Source organism: Aythya marila, assembly GCF_965140915.1.
Source record: "Aythya marila genome assembly, chromosome: 11".
Classification (NCBI taxonomy): domain Eukaryota; kingdom Metazoa; phylum Chordata; class Aves; order Anseriformes; family Anatidae; genus Aythya; species Aythya marila.
In genome coordinates, this window is record NC_139052.1 from 21,758,493 (window position 1) to 21,781,598 (window position 23,106).

The 23,106-nt window shown below is 43.9% G+C and overlaps 1 protein-coding gene across 8 annotated transcripts in view; it reads left to right on the forward strand.

Moving 5' to 3' along the window:
- The window catches only part of PPIP5K1 (diphosphoinositol pentakisphosphate kinase 1), a 59,391-nt gene that overhangs the window by 22,704 nt on the left and 13,581 nt on the right, over window positions 1-23,106 (forward strand). For 6 of the 8 annotated variants that reach the window (XM_082769333.1, XM_082769331.1, XM_082769329.1 and 3 more), the window contains 8 exons: window positions 39-166; window positions 628-742; window positions 2,171-2,278; window positions 3,561-3,677; window positions 4,016-4,180; window positions 5,255-5,345; window positions 10,502-10,624; window positions 16,569-16,631. In XM_082769333.1, coding sequence (XP_082625459.1) covers window positions 39-166; window positions 628-742; window positions 2,171-2,278; window positions 3,561-3,677; window positions 4,016-4,180; window positions 5,255-5,345; window positions 10,502-10,624; window positions 16,569-16,631 — 910 coding nt within the window. The remainder of the gene's footprint in view (window positions 1-38; window positions 167-627; window positions 743-2,170; window positions 2,279-3,560; window positions 3,678-4,015; window positions 4,181-5,254; window positions 5,346-10,501; window positions 10,625-16,568; window positions 16,632-23,106) is intronic. The other 2 variants (XM_082769332.1, XM_082769335.1) reach the window with 2 other exon arrangements.

The following is a 23,106-nucleotide window of genomic DNA, read 5'->3' on the forward strand; positions in this document are numbered from 1 at the left end:
TTTTGTTTTGTTTTGTTTTTCATTTTGTTTTCCTGCAGGAATATGGAATTAATAAGGAGGAGAAACTGGAGATTGCTATTGGCTTTTGTCTTCCTCTCATTAAAAAGATCCAGTTGGACCTACAGAGAACCCATGAAGATGAGTCTGTCAACAAACTACATCCTTTGTAAGGACTGTTGCATGCTGTTATTGGTGGGTTGGGCCAGCTTTGGGGCAGTGTGTGGGAGCCATGCAGAAGAGTGTACTGGTGTGTGAGGAGGCACTGGACATATGTTGGTTTGTCTGATGCTCCTTGAAGTGGAAGGGAAATGGAAAGGCACATTGAGACTGCTGAGAGTGAGCCAAGGTGCCGAAGAAGCTTAAACCAATTGTAGCTGGATGGTGGTACCTTCATTCCTTTCGCTGCAAGGGGCAAGTGCTAGTGTGACGTAGGCACTTCTGCCTGTGTGTCTACCACAAAACTTGCTGCTTCTGTCCCTAATGCTCACTCTGCTTGTTCTATTTGTGCGTCTCTTTGACAGTTCCCAGTGTATGATTTCCTTGTTAAGTAAACAGAAATGGTGCTGTATGGTGGATGTTAATACACTGGCAGACTGTGAGTAACATGGGGCTAAACATTTTTTTTAGATACTCAAGAGGAGTTTTGTCACCGGGTCGCCATGTTCGGACACGGTTATACTTCACCAGTGAGAGCCATGTGCACTCTCTGCTCAGCATCTTCCGCTATGGGGGGCTCCTGGATGTAAGTGTTCCAGCAATGCTCACAGAGTAAGCCTCCCTGCTTTTTCTTGGTAGCCCTTTCCAAGGTAGACAGTGTTTGCAGGTTGCCCCTTTAGCCAGCGTTCCCAGTAATGATGTGCATCAGTGGCCTCTGGCCTGCTCCATTTCTGCTGTGTTTGCATGTTGCAGCTTCCTGCCTTTCTGGCATGGAGGAGGATTGGTCTTCCTCTTTCCTGCCACTGCCTGCCTTGCTTGTGCAGAGGCATGTTTTCTCCAAAAGTTCTCCTGTTGATTTTAGATGAGTCTAGACCACTTGCCTGTGTAGGAAGATAGCAATATGAGGCAGTGGTGATGCAGGAATTTCTTCCTGCCTCCTTCAGCTCTTTATTTAAAAAGTTATGCAGTCGCTGTTATTTCTTGTTTTTTTGGTCAATTTTAAGTCAAGAAAATCAGTTTGCTTACAGAAGAATTGACTTGGGGTTGCAAATGCATAGGGGGTGCTCTCTACCAGAGGGACAGACAACACAGTTTTAGGGGACAAACTTATCCAATCCAGCCTCTTCCTGTGCTCTCATAATCTGCTTCCTCAAGGAATCATCATGCAGGCCCTGAGAAAAGCTCTGCTTTATACTATGATTTATCTACCTGCTTTTAAGCGTGGTGTTCTCAAAAGCCTTGAGAGTTTGGGGTTGTTTAGCAGGTGTGATTTCTGATGTCTTTGGAAGCTACATATATCTGCAGGCAGCCATCATGCAAGTACCTCTGTATTACTTGCTCACTCCATAAGATGCTGCTTTATTCCCCACGCAAGTGTCAGAGGATGCCATGTTGCCAGCATAAGAATGTTAAGCTGCATCTCAGTTTATATGTACCGATGGGGTTCATTTCATGACCATCAAGGTGGTAGGACACTCCACAGCAGCATGAGTGGCACTTTAGTTATGGCCAATCCCCAGCAGTGCTGGGAAACAATTATGGGTGGGCTGCCCTGCCTTGTGGAGCCCAAGGCTCCAGTGTAGCTCTGTCATTCAGCGTTGTGTACAAGCAGCTTCACTCAGTCCTTTATTTACCAGTTCATTCCTTGTGCTTTTTTTGTGGTTTCTCTAAGATACTCATTCTGTAGAACACTGAGAATGACTGTGTTTGGGTACTGCTGTGGGTTATGCTTTTCTTCAGTCAGCATGGCATAGGGGGCTTGCATCTGGATGTGCTCAGAACTGCACGTGAATTGTATGGGTAGCTGTAGTATCCCTCTATGCAATTGCTCCTTACTGTAAGCATCCTGCCCTCATTGCAAGGTCATCTCTCTTCATGCAGTTAAGCAAGATGTTTTTGTCCTGACAATGCTGTTACCTCGTGGAGAGGCTAAGTCTCTCAGACCCATTTCACTGAATGCTGCAAGGTGTCTGCTGTTGCTTATTCCATGCGACTGTTTATGTGTATATATCAGGAGAACAAAGACCAGCAGTGGAAGAGAGCCATGGACTATTTGAGTGCTATCTCAGAGCTGAACTACATGACCCAGATTGTTATCATGCTCTACGAGGACAACAACAAGGTGAGGGATATAGCTGTAGGACAAAATCCTTCCTGCCATGATGCAAGGCACAGTCCCCTGAGAGATGTGTTCAGCTGGGAAGTTTGTGACCTGAGCTCTCTCACCTTGTGAATAATGATGGATGGATCATTTACACAACCACTAGTTCTTATTTTTAGGTGAGAGGAAGTGACCCAGTTAATGTTTGTTACACGTAAGCAGGATGCCATCCTGATCAGTAACACCAAACTTACATATTTGATACTAGCTATTGTAAAGCATGTCCTAAAGAAAAATCATTTGGTGTTTCTTACTATTAATTACAAATGAACAATAAGAAAAACAAAATAAAACCAAATTATATTTGACAGTTTATTCAGAATATTTCTAAAAAATGTCCATAAATCCCACATTCATAAACTTTTATTTATTAAAAATAGACTGGTATAGATAGGGAAGTATATACTGATATCTTCAGGAAGTAAAGATAATCACTTAAAAAACAGATAGAATATGGAAGGTGACAGTGATGACCATAAATAGTTTTGACACTGAATTGTACATACTGAATCCCAGGTTTTGTGACCTGTACTGCAGGAGGTCATAGTGGGTGAGAGGAGCAGTCCCTTTTTTCTGTAAGCTTTAGAATTAGAATTTTGTATTCAGAGAGTTGATGTGGGATTTTAATGGTAGAATAGAGATCTTGAGTTGTGGTATAAGTCTGTTAGTGAGTTGAGATGATAAAACTTTGGGTTTTCATTAGTGCCAGATCCTGTAAAAGCTCTGGCTACCTTTTAAATATATATATATATGTATATATAAAATAAATATATATATAAGTTTTTAATAAGTTTTATATATATATATGTTTTAAATTAATATGAGAGACAGTTACTTAAATCTTGGAGTAACTTGACTAAAGTTATAGGAGGGAACCCATCTCTCCCTGTGCCAGTAAGTTCTGATTTTGCAACAGGAGTGGATCAGAAAGGGGCTATGCTTTAGGTTTGTATATATACATATAGCCTGATGCTGTTTTGGTCTTCTGGTGGCTGTTATCACAAAATAACAACAGTTTGAATGCCTCAGCTTTGTGCTAATAAAGGCTGTCCTTTTGGATGAGACAAACTTAGAGCCAGTATGTTTGTGGTTCCTTGTTGCTTCTGCCTTTCTTCCGAAAGGATGTGCTTGGGATGCGTGCTGCACCAGCATGGTGGGCTGACCTAAGTCCAGATCATGGCCTGTGCTGACAGTGGGATTAATTTTTATTCGTTTATTTATTCCCTATCACTCCTGTTCACAGGACCCATCTTCAGAAGAGCGTTTCCATGTGGAGCTGCATTTCAGCCCTGGTGTGAAAGGCTGTGAGGAAGACAGAAATGTCCCCACGGGATTTGGCTTTCGGCCTGCATCAGCAGAGGTGAGCACATTGTCCTAGACAAGAGTGACACTGTGCCCTGTGTGCTGGGGACATGGTGAGCATGGATCTGTCAGACCCCATACTGCTCTGCCGGGCCCTATCTGGTCTCCAGCAGCATGTTCTCCTCTGGCCTTTAGTCTTGTGCCTGAGGATTCTAAGTGGGTTATGTTCTCTGCCTAACTTCATGGGCTTTTCAGGACAGTCTTTGTGTAAGGAGAAAGCAGAATGCTAAATTCAGTGAGTTATCAGCAGAGCTGGAGATATGAGCCTAGAGTAAATGCCCTGGGCAGTGCCTGGTAAGGACACGTGCCTGGAGCTGTCAGTGTTTCGTACTGCAGAATGAGGACAAGAAAACAGACCAAGGCAGCCTGGAGGACCTCTCCAAAGAGAAGGCCATTGATGAGCCAGATCGTGCACAGCAAAGGTCTCCGCAGCCCTCTGAGCCAGTCAGCATTCAGCGAAGATCACCACTGATCAGGAACCGGAAGACAGGGTCCATGGAGGTAATAGTGCAACGGGCAGTCTAGGTTGTTCTAGTGAAGGTCTTTTGCCTAGTTTTAGTTTCCTGAGATTCCTCTTAACATGCCAGAGTATGAGTTGATTCTGTGGATTGATTTGGGGATGGGATTGAACAGGGATTTTTCAGAAAGCTGACCTACGAAACTCCTCACTGAGCAAAGAGGGAATTGATGAGGAAGAGCAAGTAAGGAAATGCTTGAAAAACACAAGTATATTTAGATTACGTACTCTGTAGAGGCATTCATGTTCCAGCTGCCAGATTGCTCACCTCTTCACCTTGCCACATTGTTATCTTTGTGTTCACTTAGATTCCAGCCTTTGCATCTTACAATTTAGCTCCCCATTTCTTGTTCCTGTTTCCTGTCTATGGTCTTGTGCAAATCAGAGCTCCCTGCTAACTGGCGGGTTTATTATTTATTCTGTCATAGGGTTTAGAATTGTCACAGTCTCTGATCTGCTAAAGCAACAGATACTGATTTTACTGATCTTACTACTCTCTTTCATGGCTATTTGTATGCCATAAGGCTAGCTTCACAGTCAGCAGGTAGCTGACACCTTCAGGGTGCTTCATGGGCATTTTTAATATCTATTTTCTGAGCCAGTGAAAGCAGAGTTAGGGCTTGAGATGTTTGTTAGCTGTCTTTTATTTCTGTGTCACTTGTGGTGTAATCTTTGTCAGCAGTACGCAGGGGCTCTTTGTAGTGGGCGCATGCTAAATTTAAGGGGACATACTTTTCTGCTGCTTAAGAAGGAACTGTATGTCCCAGTGTTTCTAACAAGAGTTTTGGGATATAAGGAGCTTAGCACAGGAATCCCTTTGTACTTCTGAAATCTCTACTGTTCCATAACCCGACACAAACATGAAATTAAAATTGAGCACACACTGTCACAAGCTTAGCATACAAGTACCAGTATGTACTTGTTTCTTGAAAAGTACCAGCTTCTTGAAAATTGTGATTTTAAGGAAGAGACACTTTACTTTTTATGGGTGTATAAAGGCTTTTGGCATCAGTGGGTAATTTAGGGCATGCCACTAACTATACTGTCTCTTTTTGCAGGTGCTTTCTGAATCTTCTTCCAAATCAGGAGGTTATCGCCTCTTCAGCACTTACTCAAGGCAGTCTTCTGAGATGAAGCAAAGTGGCTTAGGTACTGTACTTGACCTATACTCAGCCTGCTCACCTGTACCTCTGTATTTTTGCGTGCATCTGTCTGTTCCTTCCCATATACATCTGGCTTAAGTTCCTTGTATGTCTGTGTATATGTGTTATCTCTTCTTGTAGTGCTACTGCCTCAACTGCTATAAAGGCTATCTTATTGTAATACCTTTTGTGTATGATCTTTTCCTTCAGTTTCTAGCAACAGAAGATGCACCTGTCATCTTTTATAGCACGAAACAACAGAGCAAGCTGTGTACTTAGAGACTGGACTTCTGCTTCTGTGTTGTTATCATTTGTTACACCATTTTTAACCTTGGTAGGAAGAGGTGATTTCACATGAGAACTGGTATGCTTTCTGTTCTGAAGAACGGTAATTTGTGAACAAGGCTGCTCTTCATGTAAGACTATTTTATTTCTACCTTTGTTTCATAAAGAACTCTTGTATGGAACAGCTCTGTCATCTGCTGCAATGTTTTGACAGCTTCAGTTGAGCTAGGATCCACTGGTTAGCTGTTCTTTGCATGGTAGCCAGTGGCAGAAAATATTTTGGGGCCGTTGGTGTTCTCCATGTGTTCTTGAGGATACCATTCTCTGCCAACCTAAGCTAAACTATGTGTTAATAGTGGATTTTTTTCCTGAAATATTTTTGCTAAAGCAAGATCTGTTTGGAAGGTGAATAGCAGTCTCTGGTGTCATGAGGTTTAAAGTAGCTGAGAAACCTAGATCCTGAAGATTACTAATAAGCACCAGGAGGTGGAAGTGCCCAAGTTATGCTCACTTTCTTTTTCTTTAAAGTCATTTTTTACATTTTGGCTTTGAGGCATGGCCACAGATTTCCTTGCAGAAGTTCTGATTTACCAGTTCTTTTCTCTGTTATGTGGGCATCCTGCAGCCAAGGGTTTTCTGAAAGGCCTGATTTTTTTTTTTATTTTTTTTTTTGTCATTTTTGAATGATTTGCTTCTTTGGAAACTAATTCTTGCCAAGTTAATTGAATTTTCTTTGGAATAATAAGGAAATATCCATGGAGTCTGCAACCTATAGCTCCAGCCAGCTGGAAAAGTGTAAGAAGTAATGCTGATGCATATTATTTTCTTAAAGGCGTAATAACTTTGGCCATAGTGGTTTTTGAGTGTGGTATATCTACTGCCTTTCGCAGACCACCTGCAGGATTAAGTAAGCTATAATAAACTGCCTTGATGAGGCTTGAGGAAACCTGTGGTTAATCTGTGAATCCATGTGAGTTAATATGAGAATTTTTAAGATAGCACTCACTCAATGAAGCACATCTGTTTGAAAAATTAATACATCAAATGCAACATGCAAACTGTCTTCAATGTTTGGATTTCTGAGTGCCAGGAGGCATGTGTTCTGGAAAGAAGATTTTACAGCATAGATATTATACCGTTTTCGAGGATTCTGAGGAATATATGTTTTGGGGATAGAGAAGACTACTGCTATACCGGAGAGAAGACTACTGCTATACTGCTATACTAGTCCTCTTGCAGAGGACTAGTTTTCCTTGACAGCAAAATTTAAAATGTAATCCCATCAGGTTTAATACCAGGTTCTTGCCTGACTTGCCTTGCAGGAAAGCCTTTGCTGATGACTTCCAACTGTGAAGCTCTGCAGAGGCAAAACTTTGGGTAGGAATTGACCAGATCTGTGACAGTAGATACAGCTGGATACTCAGTTCAGTCTGTAGAGACTTGCAGCTGCATGCAAATAAGGGTTGAGCAGAAGAGACTTGTGGTGCAACACCAGCTTGCACAATCTCTGATTATTAGGATGTCTGTTTCTGTGAATTTCTCTCAGCCTGAGAACTGTTGAAAAGAATGGTGCCTCTTTACCTTTAAAAGTCAAGCTCTTCAAGGAATATTCCTGCTTATTTTGTAGAAATCTAATTGCTTCCCCCTTTATGATCTGACATGCTCTCTCTTGGAGAAAGAATATAGAACTCATGTGAGCTTGAACTTTGGCTTTAATACTTGTCTCAGCAGCTGTGCTATGAGGTGGTTCATTCAGTTGCTACCACTGTTTCTGAGCTTTTTTGAAGCTGAGCTTACTCTCTTGCTGCCTGACCTTGTCAGTGTCTGGCTATTTATCTCCGAGGGAACATTTCCATCTCTTCAGGTATAACCTTATATGTTGAGGCATACAGGAAAGGGGAGCAGGGCAGAGCTCCTAGAATAGCCCTGTTGCCATACCTGCTAGAATTCTGTCTTTAGAGTATTTTAAAAAATGCCTTAAAATGGCTGTTTGGAAAAGGGGAGAGCAGCAGCTTGCTTCATCTTTGTAGTGTGATGCTTTGGAGTATGCCTCATTTTTCTGGGCAAGAGCAAGTGCATCATTATGGATTGTCTGCAGTATTTTGCATGTTTCTGGCTTGAGAAGCCTAGGGATCTTTCAATGTCTTTCTTCGATTGCAAGGACACTGAAATGGGATTAAATCTCTCCTTGCTGTTTGAGTAAGAGGTGGTGTATTGCTGGTGGGGATGACAGCCTTGTTCTGAGACTCCCTTTACCATAGGGAAACCGGAGATGTCCATTTTTAAACATCTGAAACATTGAATAGACATCTGAAAATTAAATATACAAAAATAATCCAGTACACGCTGCTGTTTCTGGCAAGTGTTGCTACATCTTAAAACCAATTTGCTAGTATACCATTATGTTTTGAGGATGTGTGTTTGTTTGTTTACTTTGGTTACAGTGAACTCCTAGAGTTTATTCATAGATGATTGCTGTCATCCACAGTCATCCTTGTAAATTCTATTCAGGTTTAAGGGTGCGTATGGAGTGCTTTTTGTACTGTAGCAGAACAGAACCACTGGGGTATCCCTAGCTTAATGATTATTGACGCAAGATTGCAGAAGATAGTAAGTGATAAAAATATTCTGTTACATTTTTATTTGCTGGTAAACGAGCCTTGTTTTTGATGTTGTTTGTTTTAAACCGTAGAAGGATGACTGTGAACATCATGCTGGCTGCCACTCGACAAAATCTTGTTTGCTTTCTGACAGATTCCAGTTCATGCTGAGTCACCACTGAACTTCACTTTAAGGCATTAAGAGAAAATTTTCTAAGGCTTGTGTATCAGTCACCCTGCAGGCAAGAGTTCTTTGCCTATTTGTCGAAGGACGTGTACATGCTAGTCTGTCATGCTGGAAAAGCTATCAGCAGTGACATGGTGGAGTAGCTAAGGTTCAGTGCATATGAGAACTCTTTATCATCCTCCACTGTTCCAAGAAGCAGGTGCTGTCAGTTGAGGCTGAGCTTACATTTGAATAACTCAAAGCTCAGGATCTGTGTTTTTTTTTTTTTCTCCAGAGGCTCCAGCTAAAAAGCAGTCTTGTAGAAAAAGGGCTGGCATCGTCATTGGCAACAAATGGACGCTAGGCAGCAGTGCACCCTTCCACCAGAGGAAGACAATGGCTTGCTTTCTCTGCTGGGTTAACAGGACTGTAGCAGGCAGGCTGAGGGAGCTGTTTTTTCTTCTCTGTTCAGCATCTGTGAGACTGTCTGAAGTACTGCTGTCCTGTCCTGAGCTCCCTAGTGCAAGAAGGGCATGGACATAGGCTTATGTAAGTCCAGCACAGGGCAGTGGAGGTGGGTGGGAGCTGGAGTGTGCAGTTGATGAGAAACCGAGAGAGCTGGGCTTGTGCAGTCTGTGTGTCAGAAACTGAATGGAGGATGGAGACCTTAATGTGATTCAGCCACCTAAATGGGAGGTTACAGAGAATACAGAGACAGACTCTTCTCCAAGGCACATGGTGATAGAATGAGAACCAACAGGCAGAAGCTGCAGTATGGGAAATTCCAATTAGTGACGAGGAGCACAGTTTTCACAAATGCACCAAATACTGGAACAGGGACCTCGACAGGTGGGGAAATCTCCTTCCTTGGAGGTATGCAAAACTTGACTGGACAAACCCTAGCAAGCTCATCCAAGTTGGTCTTGCTAGGGGGATTGGGAAAGAAGCTTCCAAAGGTTCCTTCCAACTTAAATTGTGCTGTATTTTAGAGCCAAGAGCTGCTTGCAATATAGGCAGAATCTTTTTAACAGTAGTAACAGTTGCATTGTTCCACATAATGCTAGAAGGCAGTATGTCAGGGTTTTCATCCTGGCAGATAAGATGGAGCAAGATCAACCTGCTTGTTTCTGGAAGCAATGTATGTGGGAGTAATGTTGTTTTTTAGTAGTTGGTATTCTCAGTACAGACGGTAGTATCAAGACAGTTTAACAGAGAATTCATAGACAATCAGTAGTTTCTCTGGCCTGCAAGAAGTTTGTTGTGTTTTTTTTTTTTTTCCTCATGGACAATTGCTTTTCTTGGTCAAAAGAGTCCTGTTTCTAATGCCCACAAGTTCCTTAAATATCACATAAAGTCTAGTTGCTGTAAAAAATGCTGTACTTCACAGAAGGAAACACCAGCACTTTCCAAAGCCACTGGTCTTAGGTTGCCCTTCTGTGCTTGAGACCATTTTGAACACCTTAATCATTGCCACAGGTTATGCAAATCTCCACACTGTGGGGGCATCTGGTGCTTTGTGGATGTAGATCATGGAACACTTGGACCCACTCGGGACTCAAAGCATGACCATGTGGATGTGAAATATCATCTAGGCAGCAGCTTGAGAAAGAAAATTCTCTGGTCGTATTGCTTTCCTTACTGCTTGACAGAGCAATTAATCTCCATTTACAGCAACAGATTAAATACATTGAAACTTATTAGATGTAGACAACCCTTTCTCCTCAGTGCCCTGCAGAAGAAGGAAACAAAGAGAAACATGTGACATGAACATCAGTGATTTGTATCCTGGCTTTTCTGATATGAGTACTTAGTTTTGCTGACTGGCAGATGTCAAGATGTTTTTCCTAGACCAGGACGGAAGAGCCAGAGGGAAATAAACCACTGGAAGAAGTTAGGAACTTTCTTGGAGCTGAGTATTGGGCCTACCTGATGTGCATTTGTCACTGCTGAATTGAGAATGGGGTTTACTGCCTCCCCACGCTCCCCTAGCATCAGTTTCTTCCTGAGGTGCCTGTGAAGTAGGCAGATTATTCCTCATTCTTCGACTAACCCTGCTTTTCTGTAGTTGCATGTGGTGGAGATGTAATACTAACACCTTCCATGCCTTTCCAGGGTCACAATGCACCGGCCTGTTTAGCACCACTGTGCTGGGAGGCTCCTCCAGTGCCCCCAACCTCCAGGACTACGCACGCAGCCATGGCAAAAAGTTTGCCAGCAGCCTGACATACAAAGACGGTATGTGTGTTCTCTGTGCAGCAGGTTAATTTGTGGACTTTGGTGTCTCAGGATACTACTAAGGCAGAGACTTAGACCATTAAGACGAGCGACACGGTTGAATGTGTATATTCGCCGCATCTACAGTAATGCATTTTGTCATATCCCAGGAAATCATGAACCCTGCTAGGACAAGACAGGAGCTGACATTGTGTGAGGAGCTTTATGCTGATGTATGGTAATGCTGGTGTATGGTCATGCTGGTGTCTGATTCTGCTCTTGTATTTTAATACTACTTGCTGTCGTGGAAGAGGGATTATCGGTCTGGATAGGAAATAGGTTTGTCCTGTGACTGAAATCCAGCACGTCAAATCATTTTGCTTGTCTTGGTGATCTTCCTGATGTTAAGCCAATGTTTTCTTGAGATAGTAATGCTCAACGTACAGAAGATGGGGCCATCCCAAAGGCAGTGTGATGTGCTGGGTGGAATAAGATGAGTGCTGGAGACCCCATCTGTGCGCTAGGCACACAAAAGAGTCTGAGAGAGCTGTCAGAAAGCAAGTGTAATAGTTGTGATATGCTTGTGATATACCGCAAAAGGACTGTAAGGTTTAGTTATTGTGACTAGTTTGTACTGCTGTATAGTTCAGGAAGACGGCCTGGTAAAATGTATTTGGGCCATTAGTATAAATGTTGTGCAGTGGGCATGGATGAAGGGGTGTTGCCAGCTGAGGACTGATCTGCAGTTAGTGTATTATGTATTGAGAAGCAGAGAGTCTATTGCTACTTTCAAGGAAACTGGAGCACAGGAAAAGGCTGAGGTATCCTGGAGGAGTTGTAGGAATGTCATGCATCAGTGGAAGTGTTCTTTATGATCCCAGTAAGAAGGTCATTCAGATTCTGTAAAGTATTGATGAGAACAGTTTAGGTGATGAATTGATTGAGAGCAGCACTGCAGAGAAGGACCTGGGGAAAGCTGATGGATTCAAAACTGAATGTGAGCCTACAATGTGCACTTGCTGTCCAGGAAGCCAAACATAGCCTCATAAAGATCATTGTAACCAGATGATCTTTAAGGGCCCATTCCAACCCAAACCATTCTACGGTTTTACGATTCTATGATCTAATTCCATTCCCCCTGCAGGGACACCTCCCACTAGACCAGGTTGCCCAAAGCCTCATTCAACCTGGCCTTGAACACTTTCTGGGATGAGGCATCCACAACATCCATAAAAAGAAGCGTGGCCAGCAGGTCAAGGGAGATGATTCTTTCCTGTTGTGGTTTAACCCCAATAGGCAGCCAAGCCCCACACAGCTGCACGTTCACTTCCCTGCAGTGAGATGGATGAAAGAATTGAAAAAGTAAAAGTGAGAAAGCTCAGGGGTTGAGATAAAGACAGTTTAATAGGTAAAGCAAAAGCTGTGCCCACAAAACAAAGCAAAATAAATAATTTATTCACTGCTTTCCATCGACAGGCAGATGTTCAGCCATTTCCAGGAAAGCAGGACTCTGTTATGGGTAACAGTTTCTTGGGAAGACAAACAGCATAACTCGAAACATTCCCCGTTCCTCCTTCTTTTCCCAGCTTTTATTGCCGAACATGATGGCATATAATTTGGAATATCCCTTTGGACACTTGGGGTCAGCTGTCTTGGTGCGTCCCTTCCCGGCTTCTTCTGCACCCCCAGCCTACTGGCTGGCGGGGCAGGTGAGAAACAGAAAAGACCCTGATGCTGTGTAGGCACTGCTCAGCAACAAGTAAGAAATCGGTGTGTTATCAGGACTGTTTCTGTCACAAATCCAAAACATGGCACCATACGAGCTACTATGAAGAAAGTTATCTCTATCATGGTCAAAAATAGGACATCTCTTTCTGTTCTGCTCTCCTGAGACCCCACCTGGAATACTGTTCTGGGATCCCCACACAAGAAAGACATGGACTTGTTAGAGCAGGTCCAGAGGCGGGCCATGAAAGTCATCAGAGGTCTGGACACCTCTCCTGTGAAGACAGGCTGAGAGAGTTGCAGTGGTTCAGCCTGGAGAAGAGAAGGCTCTGGAGGGACATTATTGTGGCCTTTCATTATATAAACAATGCTTGTAAGAAAGAGAGACTTTTTTTTTTTTTTAATAAGGAAGAAATTTTTTGCAACTAATGTGGTGAGACACTGGAACAGGTTGCTGAGAGAAGCTGTGGATGCCCCATCACTGGAGGTGTTCAAAGTCAGGTTGGACAGGGCTTTGAGCAACCTGATACAGTGAAAGATGTCCACTGCAGTGCGCTTGGACTAGATCTTTAAGGGTCCTTTCCAACCAAGACCATTGGTCAAAAGTAACACAGGAAGGGAGAGAGGACAAATGATCTTATATGTCCCTTCAGGTACTGCAAACACTGAGTTATGCAGCATTGGACAAGCCTCTCCATGGATGGGGTCTGCACAGTGTGCTGTGCATTGGTTGGAAATCCATCCAGTACTTCACAACTCGGGTTTCCCAGCATTTGGATGGATTATTATTTGTTACTGTGTCTGAGTGCCTTTCTTATTGGGATCACAATGAACACAACACCAGTATGTGACAAGCTGGGGAGATAACTAAGGTTATAATTTGTGGCATTGGGGAAAACAGGAGATTGATTCGTTTGGATTTTTGTTTTAAGGCAAGGAAAATGTTCTAGCCAATCAGGGTGTTAAGATGTTATCCAATGCACAGACCTGTTGGAACCCCCTGAATACTGTTGTATTGAGACCATTAGGTACACCAGCTTTCTGTGCAGTTTTGCAGAGTGTAAGAGAAAATGGTGTTGCTTTTCACCTCCTTAGGGAGCTCCCTAGCAAACAACAGGCTGTGTGATAGAGTCAAGGAGGATGAACTGGAAGGATTTTTTTAAACCCTGCTGCACAAGCCTGAGTGCTGGCGACCTGTGGATCCCAGAGTAAGCTCATGGTGTTTGGCACAAGACGGATATGGATACCAAGAAAGCCACTTGAAAAGGCCAACTAGGGCTCTGGCTGATTTTCTTCCACAACTGTGCAAGCATTGTGGACCGAAGGCAGTACTAATTTTCAGGGAAAACTGTCAGACTGCTTGCTCTGTGCTCAACTGGGAACAGGACAGATTCTGTTCAGTCCTGGTGCAGCGCTGCCTTCCTCCATAGGCTGTGTAGTGGGACTGTGCCTGCAGCTGGCTTCTTGCAGTCAAGGTCCACAGCAGACACCTACTGCTTTAGCCTAAATTCTGCAACAAGGTTTCTGTGTGCTTAGATGCAGCTGTGTATTCAAGTATTTAAAAGTCAGACTTACTTAACTAATATGTGACTAACATAATGCAGAATTATTCATCTTGTTGGTACGTTTCATTTTTCACATTTCGTAGTGTGCTATGGCACCCTGTGCCACCAGTGCTCTGCTGCAAAAATAAGAAGAAATTGGGAGGGTTGGAAAAACAAATAGGAGTCAGAAGGACATTTATCTTCTGGGGAAGGTAGTTTGGAATGTGAAATAAGCCCTTAATCTGTTTGTTCTACTCAAACAAGTACCAATGAAATGATGAACATTGGCATTTAAAACAAACATGACTAGAACTGACTGCAGTAAGTGACATAGCAGCTACAGCAGTCTCTTGGGAGTACACTTGTATCAAGGCTTTTTTTTGCAGTCAGGCTAATAGTCTTTAAAAAGCCTTCAGATTCTGAAGCATGTCTTTGCATGAACTCTGACAATTTTTCATGACTGATGCTTCAGGATACGATGCATGGCTTATAGCACTTCATCATAGACTTGCTCAAGTGAAGTTTAAGTGGCCCTTATGTCTTTTTGCTTGGGACTGGAAAGAGGGTTAAGCAAGACCTCAGTGGAGAGTTGTGTCCCAAGCTCAGGTTGAGGGAAGGTCCACTGATGGTGATGCTTTGAAGTTGGTTTGTCTGAAGCCAGTGGTCCAGCAGCCTATGTTGCAGCACCATTTAAATTGATGTCCTGATAAAGGACTGGTGTCCCTGGCAAGATTGAGATGGTTACCAGCTGACTGACTGAAGCACTAGGACTCAGACACTTCTCAGAGGATGCACATGTAGGGAAGCTTTGCCATCTATCTGTTGAGTTTAAAGAGGAAAAAAAAATAAATTCTAGGGCTATGACGTTGCAAAAGGAAATTGCAGCAGCCTTTAGAGTTGTTTTAAATATATTATATGGGCAAGTCAGTTGGTGTAAATAGAGAAATACAACGTGGGGTGTGGCAGCATAAATTGGTATGTAAGACCCCTAACCTTGGTGTACAGTGATAGGCATACAGACTAGGTGGAATGGATGCATGAAACAAGAAATAGAAATGACATCCTCAGTTCCTAAATAGTAGCAAAAGATATGATTGGCTGGGCTCTCACACCAAGTCATACATACAGGTGGTCTAGACCATTCTTTCCCATGATAGGCTGGGGGAAGAGTGACTGGAAAGCTGCCTGGCAGAGCTGTGTGCTCAGGTGGCCAAGAAGGCCAACAGCATCCTGGCTTGTATCAGCAAGTGTGGCCAGCAGGGTTAGGGAAGTGATTGTTCCTCTCTACTCGGCTCTGGTGAGGCCACACTTTGAATACTGTGTTCAGTTTTGGGCCCCTCACTACAAGAAGGACATCGAGATGCTAGGGTGCACCCAGAGAAGGGCAGCGAAGCTGGTGAAGGGTCTAGAGAACAAGTCTGATGAGTAGCAGCTGAGGGAGCTGGGGTTGTTCAGCCTAGAGAAAAGGAGGCTCAGGGGAGACCTTATCATGCTCTACAGTTACCTTGAAAGAGGCTATAGCAAGGTGGGGAATGGTCTCTTCTCCCAAGCACCCAGTGATAAGACAAGAGGAAATGGCCTTTAGTTGTGCCAGGTGAGGTTTAGGTTGGATATTAAGAAAAATTTTTTCACTGAAAGGGTTGTGAAGTATTGGAACAGACTGCCCAAGGAAATAGTTGAGTCACCATCCCTGGTGGTCTTCAAAAAAACATGTAGATGTAGTGCTTAGTGACATGGTTTAATGGTGATCGTGGTAGTTCAAGGTTAAAGGTTTGACTGGGTGATTGTAGAAGTCTTTTCCAACCTAAGTAATTCTGTGATAGCCAAGGAATTCCCAGAGTGGGAATAAGCTGAAGTTTTCATCCTTTTGGGTTGTTTTTTTTTGTTTTGTTTTGTTTTTGCGCATATGGAGAGTAATCCATATGTTTTAAAAGTCAACTGTTTGTGCCTCATTAGATGCATAGAGCCTATTCTTGCACTAACTGTCTTTCTGATGTTTGATTTCTGTAAGAGACCTTGGTCTGATTTGCTCCATGGCTCTAAGAGAAGCCTGAGGACCAGTGTGACAAGTGTATCCCAAAACGTCTTCCGTATTGAAATGCTTTGAGCAACAGAACTGCAGAGGCATGCCTTCATGGGTGTTGATTAAGCTTTTAAATTCTCAAATAGCTATGTTTAACTTGCATTAAGAGGATGTTTTGAGCTGCTCTTTCCAGTGCCACAGCTTTTCAGTTCCTCTGTAGAACAGCGTGTTTTCCTTGAGCAGAGGTGAATCCTGAGGACTATGGTTCCAGGTTTTCAGGGTATTCTCTAGTGCTGCTGATTGCTCGGTAATGTGCTTTTGTACTTGCAAGCATGGCCTACTTGCATCTTTCACTGGACTGAGCCTGGCTTTCCATCAAGATGGCTGGAAGTGTGATAGGAAGGAGTGTGACCAAGGAGTTTATAGGGTCAGGGGAGCCACTGGTAGGACAGTGCAAGGAAGGTGGGGAGCTGACAGTGTCCAAGGAACCTCAGAGCTTCAGTCAGACCTGTGGGCAGAAAGTGCCTGGGGTGCTACAACAATGCCAGTGGGAGCATGTGTTATGGGGGTCAAGCCAGGAGGTGAACTTGAAAGGGTAGTTGCAAGCATATGAAGGCTGGGGGATCCTTAGAGGTAGGCTGTTAACTGAGATGATCTGTTTTTATTTCCTCAGAGCTCTTGTCTATGCCAGCCGTAAAACGATTTTCTGTGTCGTTTGCAAAGCATCCGACTAATGGTACGTTTGCTTCCTTGATTTGACGTTCCCTCACACTTCTAACCCCATGCTCACATTCAGTTCTCCTCTCTGCACATGCTCTCCTTTCAGCCGCCTTGTGTTTTTTTGCGTGTCTGTGTATCTGGTGTCCAAACATGCTTCACCTTTCCCCATTGTCTCATTGTGACTAACTTGTTCACTCATCTGCTGTTACTGCACAATGGTTCCCGTGCTGTTTGTGGGAGATCTGTCAGGCTGCTTTCCCCCCCAGACATTTGTGTGAAAAAGCAACAGCAGTGGCTTTGTGAATGGACTCCTAAAGCAGCCTTTAATTCCACTGCTGATGTTAAGGCCTTCTCGTGTGCTGCCTTGCAGGGGGTGGAGAGAATGCTCTTGGATTTGAGGGTGTGTGGGAATATCTACTCCATATCCTAAGAGCACTGCAGCTTAGGTCTTCAGTTTCTACAGAGCAGATCTTAAGGATCAAAACAAGGATATCCTGGAGCTACATGTGTGTCACCTTGAAAAGTGCAGTCTGCGTGGGAGAGCAGGAGTTGCAAGCAGATTCCTTCTGCACATTGTATTCCTTAGCACAGGGGTCTTAGGAGGCCATGAGGTCACTGGTACTCCTATTTGCAAACTTGTTTGTTACGGTGGTCCCTTGGTTACTCCAAGCGTGGTGGTGCTGGTGGGAGTAGTCTCACCTTTCCTGATGACGTTATCCTGGAAATGATGTCTCTCCAGGTATTTCATCTGCTGATGGTGTACAGTGCTGGCTTGGGCCTGGTGTCATCCCAAACTAGGAGGGGATCAGCAATGTGCCACGCAGGGTGATGTGACCATATTCACTCCTGTTGTGCTAGTAGCTATGAAGAGGCTTGGTAGGGAAAGATATCTGACTGTGCTTATATTTACTCACCATCTCTGCTTCATATTGCTAGTAACCTAACACCTGAACTGTGAGTCTTCTGAGATTAAAGACCACTACATGGGTTGTAGCAGATGCCTTGAGCTACTATTTATTATAGCTTACCCTGAAACTTTTGCAAAGGTTTGTTTCATAGCACCACTCCTACCCATACCTCATGGCTCCTGCTGTTGAGACAAGTTAGATCCAAAGCACATCACTGAAAGATACCAGGTTAAGTATTTCTGTCTTAAGTGGTCATGGCTGCTTCTGGAATCTTGTTGCTTAGTAAATGCGAAGAAATTCTGCTCTCTGTGATCTGGAAGATGAAGAAAATCTAGAAGACTGTTACAAAGACCAAAGTTCTGGGAAAGATGAAAGAGGAGGGGACAACTAACTGTGGCTTTGTTTCACATATCTAAAGGGAACCTATTTTCTCTTTGCTTGGTTTATTTTTCCTAGAGTGGCCAACTGCTCAATTTGTATGTGTGGAAACCATCTGAGAAAACAAGGTGTACGTCAGCAGGATGTGTCATTCTATCTTGCCAACAAAACTTATACCAAGTACTGGTCTTTCCCAAGCCACACTGTAAAGCACCTGCCCCCTACAAAAAAATACAATAAAACGAAACTGAGCATCAGATTTTCTCAACAACCCAATGAATATTTCTAATAGTAAAGTGATTCTTAATCAAGAAAACAAAGACAGAGGTCCAGCAGGTCTGAACTTGAAGTTAAGCATCTTTTTAACAGCAAGGACATTTAGCTGCATGAACCACTTGCCTGAGGACGCAGAAGTTACTCGTAGCCCTAAATCTGTTTTTGCTTTTTTTTTTTTTTTTTTTCTTAAGAGCTGCCTCAACTTGGTGAGATGGGATGGGTGAACTAGAGCCATGGCCAAGCACAGTGTCAAGCCAGATGTTGCATGACCTGATCTCACGAGTCTTGGGAGCTCAGTATGAGTCCTGAGGCTGAACGCATGGAGAAGATGTATCTAGTACTAGCTAGATACTGGCTAGTACTGTATCTAGTACTAGCAGATACTGGCTAGTATCTGGACTGCCATGCAATGGCAAGGACATCACAAAAGATTGCACAGGGCTGTTTTGAGAGTCTAGAGAGGGAAGGTCAGTGCTTCTGTTTTTCTACACACACTAACAATATGTTCTCAGTCAAGCCCTGCTGTCCCCACAGTGTATCTTGCACAGCCTCCAGTCATTTGGTGCCAGGTCATTTGTTCTCTTCCATGTGCTGAAGTGACTGGCTGCACTTGGATGCAGAACTTTGTGCTTTGTTGGCAGTTTGGAGTTCTTGTCTCCTCTGGGAGGGTGAGTCTGGGCCTGTCTTTCTTATACTGCTGAACCTGAACTGTATTGGACTTGGAATATGTTGTGGAATTTATTCATTTGTCAGACTTCCACTTAAAAAGGTGAAGCCTTGCTGTTCTGCTTGTGGTGGGACTGCCTGTGCGCTGCAGTCGTGTTTGGCAGAGGCTGGGCCAGCTGGGAGTCTGCCCTGCTGCATTAAGATTTGGGGTATGTAGCACTGAGAGTATTCCTGGTCTGCTTACTGTGGGAGGGACTGGGCTGCGGTGTGTGATGAGGGTCATCTCCCATGCAGCAGCCCCAGTGCTGGCAGCTCCGCTCCATTCCCCACATCTCTACGTTTTTTCTATTTCGCAGCTGCGCCTCCCCACTCCTCTCACTCTTTATGGCCCCCTTTCCTCCAGATGCGTTTGAGCACCACCACGTTGCCCAGTTGCTGCGCCGTTTTTCCTCTGACTATGCCACGAGCCGGAACATCTCACTGGATGCCACTCTAGCCCATCACCTCCAGCAGTGCTCCTACCACCTGCGCCTCTTCAGGAGCTGGCTGATCTCAGGGCAGGATGACTTGGAGTGTCTTTACGGTACTGCACGCTGCAGCTGCCTTGGTCCCGTGCTCTTGTAGCTGAGTAGGGACCACTGTCTGCTTGGAAATGCAAAGTATGCTTTGCTTCTAAAAAAGGAAAGCCTTTCCCTCACTGCATCCCTTAAATCTCTGGGTGGCTGCTGCAGCAAGGCGTGTGGGCTGTTGCACCCAGCGGTTTTGGAGCTTTAGGAAGTTGCCTTTTCACGTGGAGCCAGTGCTCTTTGTGTAGCTCTAACTCTGCTCTTTCCATCCTAGGCAATTGTTCATTGCCTCCTTCCTTTAGCTAGGGTAAGCCCATAAGCTTCCTTCAAGTGAAATGCTGTGCTTCTACCAGTGTGATGCCCTGCTGACATGATATGCCTCTCCAGGTCTCAGCAGGGTGCTCCTTGGTGTCCCATTATTAATGGAGGAACCAAAATGGATAATAAGAGTGTGGGAAGAAGGATTAAGGATGCACTGCAGCTGCTCACATGCAGGGTGAACTTGGTGTGGAAATTCAGGGAAAGTGACTGCTTGTGGGATTGTGTTACTTATAGAGAGACCAAGTTAAGCTAGAGTAGACACCGAGCCTCTGTTTGTCTGCATTGCATGGCATCTGTTCTGCCTGTTAGGATGTTTGCAGCGTGTCATGTGTCTGGTGGGAAGATGTAGGTGATTTCACTATTGAATCCAGATGTTATAAATCAAAGTCTGCTACTATTTCTTGGGTATTTGTCAGCATCTAGCATGGGTGGGAAGTCTGATGCGTTGACGTCTCCCTGCTCCGGAGAAAAGTAAAAAGATTCCTCTCTGAGAGGGGCAGCTAGCTAGGGCTGGCTGTTAATGTTCACCCTGCACCATAAAACCTGCTTGGTGCATGTGGCTTGCTGAGCTGTGTGGTGTGATGCATGGACTTCCTTTTTCATTCAGACTCATAGGTGGAAGGAGTAGGGTAGACCTAGTATAGCTTTTTATGTAGTGAAGCACCAGGATCAAGCAATTTTCAGAGCCTGGAACTGAGAGTTTTTCATATTTGGTCTATTTTTTTCTTGATATGGCTCTTTCTGTAAAGTAGTCAATTCGGAGATGGCAGTTGCTTTTCATCTATAATTAGGACAATCCCTGGTCTCCTAGCAACAAGTACTAAAGAGGATCAGAACTGCTTGAAGGGATGAAATGCTGGAACAAAGCAGACTGTTCCAAAGCCAAAGCTGAGTTTCCCCTGCTGCAGATCTCAACCACCTCCTGTGAGCTCCTGGAGAGAGAGGAAATGAACTCAGCACTTTGGGCAGTGATACTCCAAATATTGCAGGCTGATGCTGGGTTGTGCCACCTATCCTAATGCAGCCAAGCTGTGAGCTGTGCGCATCGACATAAGAGCTTTCCTGTGAGGAAATCAGATCTCTGCGCTCGTTAAGTTCTTTTTTTCTGCTGTTTTCCCTGTCTGAGCGTCATCCAGCCCACAGTTAATTAACATGTTTGGAATTCCTGCTGGGGTTCTTCCTTGAAAAGTTTCTCCTCTCTCTGTAGCTGACAGTTCTACTTCCCCCCTTTGTAAAAACTAGGTATTCCTATCAACTTTTTCTCATCTCTCAACTGTACTTCTGTCCACACAAAAGAATTAAAAGAAAGAAACAGGGAGTTGAAGTTTGTAGCGAGCATCTGTGGTTGGAGAGATCAATGGTGAAGCCTTGAAGTGATTGGTCTGGGAACATGTGCTCATCTAGTTAAAAAAAAAAAAAAAAAAAAAAAGGAAGATCGTGAAGTGAGCTTGTGTTGGTACTGAATTACAGCAGTAGTAAGGGCAAAGATCAGCTGTGAAGACGCACAGAAGGACCGTGTGATAATGAGTGACTGGGCAGTAAAACAGCAGGTGATATTCACTGTAAATAAATTTAGAATAACAGGGAGAAACTGACCCAAATTCATACATAAAATGATGGGCTCTGAGCTAACCATCACCACCGGGAAAGATACGGAAAAGGTAGAAAGTCTGGGAAGAGTGATTTTAATAGTAGTCTGGATGGTCTGGAGAGAGGTGGTAGGGGGATCTGCAGTTCAGTCTCTGCTCCAGTACAAGAGCTACGAGTTTTCTAATAGACTACGTAGGAGGCACATCAGACAGAAGTGATTTTTTCTCACAGAGTGGAACTCCTCACAGCACTTCATGGGGGTGTTAAAAGCATAACTGAGTTTAAGGGGAGACTGGAGAATGTCTTGGAAGAGACACATTAGGTTCAGAACAGTTCTGAGCCGCAGGTCTCTGGAGGTTGGGGGAGTGTTTGGGGAAGGAGTCGCTACATGCTGTCATGTCTCATACTGCCATCGTGAATATCCACTTCTGGCACTGTGGGCAGAGAGATACTGAACGAGAATAGACCTTCAGGCTGACTGCACAGGCTTAAATTTAGAAAGGCTGCTTAGCAAAAGTCCTTCATGTAGGTATGGACATGAAAAATGTATTTAATGTACGTATTATGTACGCATATATGAACACATACAGATATACGTGCCATGTTGAAGCTCCCCAACACAGTAAAGCTTGACTGACCGGGCATTTGGAGGGGGAACTTGCCGAGTGTTCTTTCTCCCATCCCCTTCAGGATCTTTGCTAAGACTGAGGCGAGTGCTTCTTTACTCCGGAAGAGCTGACTTACAGACCTTTGGCATAGAGACCATTTGGGGATGTATTGGTGCCATTGGTCTGCCTCCTGCTTTCCGGATCTCCGCTGCAAAGGAATAGGTACTCCTTCCCCTCCAACGTAGATTTCACAACTGAAGACATGCGTAGTATCTTGGTAACTTCTGCTTATCAATGTATACTAATGTTCAGAACTCAGACAAAAATATAATCCTCAAAAAGGATTGCTTTGGACCAAAAGAATTCTTACCTGAGCCTTCTCTGGCCTCTGTCTGTGTTGGCTGACAGCAGTCTGGATGCTTTCTACTTACCAGCCTGTTGGAGCAGCCAGTGCCTTCTCTCTTTTAAGTAGCCTACTCTGTTAGTGCAGATGCTTGCCATATTTGGGACCTGAGCTCAGTCTTAGTAAAGCTGAGGAACATGCCATTTGGACTACTTGAAAACTGCTTATGTGACATAGCCACAAATTCTGCTGGCTCCCAGGTGAGCTGATGAATTACCAGTTCTAAGGGGTAATCACACAGGTGCCGATTTCATTCTGTGAGGAAACGCATTCCATATAAACTCAACTTTCCGAACTCATATCGAACAGTAAACTTTCTGCTGGTCTCTTTGGAACACACACATATTTTAGGAAACTTTGTGTTACCTTGAGTCAAATCAGGTGCTTCCACTTAATGAAATGGTGTTGATTTACTCAAGGTTTTGCCCTTTTATTTTTTCTTGTAGACTGGGACATCAGTAGTAATCAAGAAGATGCTTGTGAATTCAAAGTCTTGTTTTCTTTCTCTCTTGTTCCTCCCTTCTTCCATTATATAGACCTCAGGGTGACTGGAGGAGATACAGCTCGATAGATGAAAAATACCTGTTGGATCTGCAGTGAAAGGGCAGTAGAGTAATACAGCACGGAGGGTTCACCCGGTGATCTGTGATGTATTTGCCTGGAGTTCAGGCCATGTAATCATAAAGTAGGTGTTGGCTGCTTCAGAATTCATCATTATGTTCATACAAAAGGTGGTGCTTCTTGACCCTTTCTTTGGGGTCATCTGCTAACTGTT